Source organism: Oculina patagonica, chromosome 1 (assembly GCF_052425735.1).
Source record: "Oculina patagonica isolate OP01 chromosome 1, crgOcupat, whole genome shotgun sequence".
Classification (NCBI taxonomy): Eukaryota; Metazoa; Cnidaria; class Anthozoa; order Scleractinia; family Oculinidae; genus Oculina; species Oculina patagonica.
This window is the reverse complement of record NC_135758.1, coordinates 48,440,960-48,449,304: the sequence shown is the minus strand read 5'-3', so window position 1 is coordinate 48,449,304 and position 8,345 is coordinate 48,440,960. Positions and strand designations below refer to the sequence as shown.

Here is an 8,345-nt window from a genome sequence, read left to right as displayed (position 1 = left end):
AAGCAATACATGATAGCGGAAGGGTTTTTTTTTTCTAACTTCTTAACCGTAATCAAACAAATAAAATTATCTTATATTTTCGTATTCTTGACGAAGAAATTTGTTGAGCTTGACAACGAGAGCAATAGATTTTTGCGAATGCTGATGTAATTATTTTATTCCGTAGCGCTTGTACGTAACTGCTTCATTTTGCTTGCGCGTTGTTTCTAATCAGTTACAGTGAAAAAAGAACAGAATTTTGACAGATGTAATTTCAAATTAAATAACCTCAGTGCGCAGTCTCGGCGCATGACCTAGCCCTCTTAATTCAGTAGTAATGTTGAGACGCTTTGCAGAACTGCCTTTTATTAGCAACTTTGACAAATCATTACACTTCTTAACTCTTAACAGTAACTCAAGCACTTAAAAGGCAGACGTTTTGGGTTAACTAACAGTCTCAAGTTGCCCACCTATTACACTGTGGACTGATTGTCTAAGACTGAAAAGATGGCTTGTTTGGCTTGTTTGAGAGAAGGTAATGGTGTTTAGAGAAACTTGTACAGCCAGTTCCCAATGACGACATAACCGGATTGGTAGCGAATGTGCCATCCGAGGAACCCTTGCCGCATTCCTGGAACTAAACCAAGTTTACATGGTTTCAGTATTTTGTGATAACTCTCAGTAAATATCAGCATAAATACACAATCTTCTGATATGTTTATTAATGCCTTTCTCGAAAAGCAGTTAAAGAATAAGGATAAAAAGCATTAAATCTAACTGGAACTAACCATAGCACAAGCGCCAGAAGCAGTAGCATATTCTGAAGAAGGTACCGTCCATATTTCCAGGTACGTACAAGGGAATGTGTACTGGACGAATGATTGGCGGCCTTGTCGGCCGTAATTGTCGGCGAACTTCATCTTTTGGTGTATCTTCCATGGAGGCTTTCTCTGCATCGAAGTCAGTTCCATCATCCAGGTTTTCAACAGCAACCTCGTCACCAGTGGTTCCAGTGGGAATATACATATCCATCACAAAACCTTCAGCAAAAACCAAGCAGAATGCCAACAGAAACTGTATCTCGAACAAGCGCATCTCTCGCTGTGGAAAAAAAAATTCAAAAGCATGAGACAAAAACAATGGTTGTCGCAACCGAATTCTTGAGAGATAGCTGACATTCTTTTCCTCTTTCGTTAACAACAGTTAATATATTATTTGTATCGGAAATCTATGATATTCAGAATTAAAACGTTACACGACTTCTGAAAGGGAGAGTTATTTTTTAAACGCAACTAATTTCAATATTCTCATTCTGAAGGCAGACCGAGGTAAAACGCTTTATCGACTTTCATGTTGATTACTTAGAAACAATACTAAAATTCTAAATTCACAAATATGTGTCTGCAGAAGCAAGACGTTTACAAGAAAGTAATATGTTAAATAAGTTAATTAACGTGTCGCTTACTTGACGAGCAAACAGCCTGTATTCTTCAGTTTAAATCTCGTTCCTTTGGTGGGCAAGTTTGGATTGTTGAAATAACGGATCAAGAGATTCTCTTATACCTTTTTCACATCAAAGTTATTGGACTTCGAAACACGAAAGATACTTGAGACCACTTAGGAATTATCGTTTAAAATCTCTGTCACGAAGTGTGCTCGAATTTATAGCTAATTATATTTATGCAGACATGACTTGTTTATCGATAAAGTATTGGTACAGTAAAGAAAACCACTAAAGAGTAGTTTAATTTGTCATACCCTAGCCAGGCAGTCATATAAATTCTATATATTGAGCTAACACCTTGCAGACTTCTGTTATTTTAAAAATTTCATGCAAGACAATAAATGAAGCATGTTACAACAACAACAACAACAAGCTTTATTTGCATGACTGTAAATTTGTTACAATATTGCAAAAGCGTAAACTTATTTAGTAATAATAATAATAAAAATAATAAAATAATAATATATAGTAAAAAACAAAAATGATTCATATAAAATTAATTACATTGATAGTATTTTGTTACGTAAATCAAAACAAGATGATATAAATTTAATCAATTGCATGGTCACAAAACGATCGGGAGAATTCATTAATTCTAAAATCAAGTCAGGCACTGGTAGTTGGCTGACATTTAAGATGATAGGCTGTATTGTCTTGTAAAAGTTATCTCTTATTGTTGCATATTTGGAACAATAAAAGAGAAAATGAATTTCATCTTCGGTTTTATTACAATCACAGACCGGGCAGAGCCTATTATGTCTGGGCGTATTGTTATATCTGCCTAGTTCGATCATTAACTTATGATTGCTAATTCGTAATTTAGCTAATGTTCTCCTACCAGAAACTCTCCTAGTTAACTCTAGATAATTGGAGGTAGCATATTCGTTCTTAAAAGATCTATATTTTTCACTTGCTGTCGCATATAAACTATCTTTTTAAAAGTAAGTCTTGCATGTTGACCAATATACAACTAATCCGAGAAAGGTTGTCGACAAAAAAGCACAAAAGTGCACACGACAAGACCGAAAGGTACTATGGGTGGAAGTAAAGAGCTACTGCAAGTGCTGAATACTGATAAGATGGCAACGTGTTCACGTTTTCTTTCTCTTCAGACATTTGGAAACAAGATACTTTTAGCTAGGCTGAATTTTAGAAGAATTTTCAAAACCCAAAGACATGCGACAGTGAAAGTAAAGCTAAAGAAATAAAGGCCTCCTGAAAGGAAAAAAATCTTCACGTGTGAAAATGCAAACTTGTACATTTCCTCTTGGCCAATATGCAAAATTCAAGTGAATACCCAGCCCACTTTTCGGTCTTGTCGCGTGCACTTTTGTGTTTTTTTCCCGACAACCTTTCTCGAATTAGCTGTATATATATTTAGCTATCACTTTATATGTAGATGGTAATTGAGATAAAATCAATTGAACAGAAGCCACACATGAAAAGATTACTAACGTGCCATATTTTGGGAAAATAATTAAGAAATGGTACAACAGCAACAGAAACCATAATTAAACTGAAAAATAGCGAAAATTGTATAAACATTTCGCCCAATATGTTTAGATTTTCTAGAAATTTGTTTGCGATTTGATAAATAAGAGACTAAGTTAAAAGCCTTTTAAGGGCCTTTGAAGTGTGGAAGCAAGAAACTCAATGTTACCGTTTTTAAGATGCTCGATATTGAGTTTTCTTTGCACATATTTTTGCACCTCAAGTTCTAGCCAGAAATTCCTTGTTCACGTGCTTTCTTGTACATAAATCATTGGTGAAAGCATTCTTCTTTTTAGTCCTCACAAAACTCACACTTTATTTCAAGGTTATGAAAGTTCAGGGGAAAATCGTTTTTGCAATTTTGTTGTTGTCTTACATTTAACAAAAGCATAGTTTGACAGAGTGTTAATATCGAGTCTCTTGTTTAACATGTCCCACTGCACGTATGCTTTGTAGCTTATCAGTAAGTTGCCTGGGTTTTTAAATAAAAAGAGCTACCTCACTAATGGCACACCTTTAAAGAGGTGGCCCACATTTTTCAAGTGCTTCACTTGAAGTCCGTCCTAGTCATTTTTTATCATAACTAATCTTGTTCTCTTTTACTGGTTATTGTAAAATTTTTGGTTTTCAGTTTAGTAAGGACTCTGGACTTACAATTAATCCCGAGGTCCCAGGTTCAAATACTACTCGCTGCCACTGGATGGTTTTTTGTTCAGTAGTTCCAAATTCAACTCCTACGTACTTTGTAAATAGCCAACTGGTCAGCCTCCTGTATATGATTTGTTTATATTTGTTTCATATACACGGGTCCACACGTTTCTATCTTTAAACACAACCGTGTATAAATAAATGGGCTTTACATTACTTAGCCGTTATTTTGAGGATTTTAAGATAATTTTTTACAGCACCAAATGACTTGATACATAGGAACGTGAACTGGTTAAGTCACCTTATAGTTAACAGCTTAGTTTAAAAAATGTCATGTAACTTGGTTTGTTTTAAAGCCTTATATTGACCATTTTATAATTTTCAATCGACTTGATGATATTAGCGCCTCAGCATATGGTAACTGTAGAGAAAGTAATTTCTCACATTTAGCCTTTTTGGCCATTTTAAAGGAGTATTAATAAGATAATTTTTTTTTTATTTTTTTATTTTAACAACACTTTATCAAAGGGTTTGGCGAGTAGAGCATTCCACTGTGCATAACAACGCATAGCATTACACAGATTTCACAGTGTATACATGTATATTGAGAATGAGATAAGCGAGTTACAGCCGTATCAATCATTGATGTCTTTTTGGTAAATTTGATATCGATAAAGTTTTCATGGCAATTATCCATGCTTTTCCGCTTGGAAAATTATATATTTATATAATGTTAGACCTTCTTTGGCAGACTGACAATACTGTACAATGTCAGTTATAGCCCCTGGGCATCAGTGTACAACTTCATAACGGTTTGGCTGGGCTTATAACTGGGGAAACATATATCCTGAGCAGCTTTGGGTGGCGTCAAAAGCTGAAAAGAAATATTTTTAAGGCTCTGCTGAGGAATTCGAATATACTCTAAGAATTTTATCCTGATCAAAAATTTTGATATGCACTTAGTTGATTATATAAACTGCCAAAGCGAATTTGGAAAAGCTGAAGCTGAACTTATTAATTGTTAACTTCCCTGCTGATGCACCGCAAGTTTCTTCACAGAGAAATAGCTTTATTTTTTATCTGCTCTTCTTACCGTTATCAAACAAATAAAATTATATTACATTCTGTTATTCTTGACGAAGGAATTTGTTGAGCTTGTCAACCAGAGCAATGAATTTTTGCGAATGTTAATATAATTACCATATTCCGTAGCGCTTGTACTTAACCGCTTCATTTTTGTGAAAGACGAAATCAGTCGACGGAACAAGTGCATGTTGATGCCGACATCACTTCTCCGAGAAGTGACTGAGCCCGCGGTTTTCGTCCCAGAAGTTGCTAAGCAACATGACGTATTTAAACGCGCGACGGCTTTCGGAGTTCACGTGAGCGCTCGCGCTTGTTTTTGATTGGATGAAATAATTCGGAAATTCTTCGAGTGCTTCAACGAAGATTTGCCAAAACTGGCACTTATTCCCCCGACTGAAAATTCAGCATGTCGCAAGCGTGGGACAAAGATAAAATTTGAGTCCCCGGCGGGAATTTAACCCATGACCTCCCAAATACCGGGCGGGCGCTCTTTCCACTGAGCTACGAGAGCTACGATAGAGATCACTGAGCTCTATCCACTACGCTACGAGAATTCATGGTGAGTAAGGCCATTTTACTAGTAAAGTTTAGTACAGCTCCTCGTACAGTTTGTACGAGGAACTGTGGAGCTACTTAAGTGAAACTTTAGTTTGCACGGAAAAGTTTTTATTTCTCTGGTGCAAATATTTGTAATTCTTTACCTTTAAAAACTAGACAGACTAGCAGAAGGGTTTTATTTAGGCAGTCTTAACGAATTCTTTTTATAGGATACCTAAGCATAAGTTGCTAAGATTTTTAACTTTTAATACTTTTATAATGTTATATTTTTTTTTATACAGGACCCCTTTGATAACAGAACTTATATGTACTGAAGGGCCATCTTGTTAACAGTACTCATTTACTGAAAGGCCATCCTGTTTTAATATTCATCATTATTGTTATTAGTATTACTTGCGCGTTGTTTCTAATCAGTTAGAGTGATGGAGAGAATTTTGACAAATGTAATTTCAAATTAAATAACATTAGTGCGCAGTCTCACCGGATGGCCTAGTCCCCTTAATTCAGTAGTAATGTTGAGACGCTTTGCAGAACTGCTTTTTATTAGCAACTTTGACAAATCATTACACTTCTTAACTCTTAACAGTAACTCAAGCGCTTAAAAAGCAGACGTTATGGGTTAACTAACAGTCTCAAGGCGCTTGCTCATTTTACTGTGGACGGACAGTCTATGACTGAGAAGATTTCTTGGTTGGCGCGCGAGTAGGTACTGGTGTTGTTGGTCTGCAGCGATGGAACCTGTACAGCCAGTTCCCAATGACGACATAACCAGAGTTGTAGCGCATGTGCCATCCGAGGAACCCTTGCCGCATTCCTGGAACTAAAGCAAGTTAACATGGTTTCAGTATTTTGTGATGGCTGCCAGTAAATATCAGCATAAATACACAATCTTCTGATATGTTTGTTAATGCGTTTCTCGGAAGTCAGTTAAAGAATAAGGATAAAAACATAAAGCTAGCTAATACTTACCGTAGCACAGGCGCCTGAAGCAGTAACATATTTTGAAGAAGGCACTGTTCATATTTCCAGGCACGTACATGGGAACGTATACTGGACGACTGATTGGTGGCCTTGTCGGTAGTAATTGTCGGGGAACTTCTTCTTTTGGTGCATCCTCCATGGAGGCTGTCTCTGCATCGAAGTCAGTTCCATCATCCAGGTTTTCAACGGCAGCCTCGTCACCAGTGGTGTCAGAGATCCATTCATCTTCAGTCTTGGCAAAAACCAAGCCGAATGCCAACAGAAACAGTATCTTGAACAAGCGCATCTCTCGCTGTGGAAAAAAAATTCAAAAAGCATGAGACAAAAACAATGATTCGTGCAATTTTGTCGCAACTGAATTCTTGAGAGATAGCTGACATTCTTTTTGTCTTTCGACAAGATCAGTTATTTCATTTGTACCTTTCATTTTTAGACTTGAAGAAGTACACAGCTTCTGCATAGGGAGGGTTTATTTTTCAATGCAACTAATTTTATATTTATTCTGAAAGCAAGCCATGGTAAAACGCTTTATCTACTTACATGTCGATAACGTAAAACAATTCTAAAATTCTTATTTCACAAAGATGTGGAAAAAAATCTTAATCACATAGACGAAAGGTGAAACCTTCGGGGCAAAGGAAAAAACTGCTATTAAAGAATCAAATGAACCAGATAATAGGGTACAGAGAAAAGTTGGAAAACTGTAAGAAACCTGCAGAAGCAAGACGTTTACAAGAAAGTAATACGTTAAAATAAGTTAATTATCGTGTCGCTTACTTGACGAGCAAACAGCCTGTATTCTTCAGTTCAAATCTCGTTCCTTTGGTGGGCAAGTTTGGTTTGTTGAAATGACGGACCAAGAGATTCTTTTATACCGTTATCACATCAAAGTTATCAGATTTCGAAATTTTTATACGAAAGATACTTGAGACCACTTAGGAATTATCGTGTAAAATCTCTGTCACGAAGTGTTTTCGAATCAATAGCTAATTATATTTATGCATGCATGCCTTGCTTTTCTCGCATCGATAAAGTATTGGTACAGTAAAGAAAACTACTAAAGAGTAGCTCAATTAGTCACAGCCTAGCCAGGCGGTCACATAAATTCTATATATTGAGCTAACTCCTAGCAGACTACTGTTATTATATAAAAATTTCATATTTCATGCAAGACGATAAATGTAACATGTTTGTGGTATATGTTTCACTTACTGTCGCATATAAACTATTTTTTTAAAGTAAGTCTTGCGTGTTGGCCAATATATATATATATATATATATATTTATATTTAGCTATCACTGTATATGTAAATGGTAATTGAGATAAAATCCATTGAACAGAAGCCACACATGCAACGATTTCACGTGCAAAATTTCGGGAAAATTATTAAGAAACGCAACAATCGCAAGACAAACGATATTTTGCATTCCTAGAAATTTGAAGTGTGGAATCAAAAAAGGAAATGTTACTGTTTTTTTAGATGCTCGATATTGAGTTTTCTTTGCACATATTTTTGGCACCTCAAATTTTAGCCAGAAATGCGTTGTTCATGTGCTTTCTTGTACATAAATAATTGGTGAAAGCATTCTTCTTTTTAGTCTGTACAAAACCCACACTCACACGCTATGGTACATCAGAGGACAGCCCTTTTTGCTATTTTTTTTAATATTGTTTTTGCCACATTGACAAGCTTTTCTGTAATAGAGTTAATATCTTGTCCAGCATGTCCCGCTGCACGTATGTTTTGTTAATTATCAGGACAACAACAAGAGCTTTATTTGCATGACCATAAATACATATAGTATTGCAAAAACATAAAACGAAACTAAAACAAGACCGATAATAATCATAATCATGTAACAATAAAAAAGCAATTATGTTACATTAGTTTCACTTGATAGAAGATTATTACTAAGCTAAGCATGTCAAAATGAACTTTCTCAGTTGAATATTAACATAATAATTAACATAATTTAACAATTTTTTAGTGGCTTGTACTGTCTGGGTTTTTAAGTAATGGCACATCTTAAAAGAGGTGGCCCAAATTTTTCAAGCGCGTCGCTCGAGGTCCGTCCGAGTCATTTTTAATCTTTACTA

General features: G+C 35.7%; 1 protein-coding gene across 3 annotated transcripts; it reads right to left on the bottom strand.

Annotated features, from left to right (window-relative positions):
- Nucleotides 1–328: 328 nt before the first annotated feature.
- On the bottom strand, nt 329–7,124 carry LOC144651180 (uncharacterized). Of its 3 annotated transcripts, none has more exons than XM_078511087.1 (3): nt 7,025–7,114; nt 768–1,080; nt 329–616 (listed from the first exon to the last, which is right to left on the bottom strand). In XM_078511087.1, the coding sequence occupies exons 2-3, from the start codon at nt 1,072–1,074 to the stop codon at nt 525–527; spliced, it is 399 nt and encodes a 132-aa protein (XP_078367213.1). In that variant the 5' UTR covers nt 1,075–1,080; nt 7,025–7,114; the 3' UTR covers nt 329–524. The 3 variants fall into 3 exon arrangements, with proteins under 3 accessions (XP_078367213.1, XP_078367222.1, XP_078367205.1); XM_078511096.1 differs by lacking the exon at nt 7,025–7,114 and adding an exon at nt 1,445–1,562; XM_078511079.1 differs by lacking the exons at nt 329–616; nt 768–1,080 and adding exons at nt 5,791–6,086; nt 6,236–6,539 and having other exon boundaries at nt 7,025–7,124.
- Nucleotides 7,125–8,345: the final 1,221 nt, after the last annotated feature.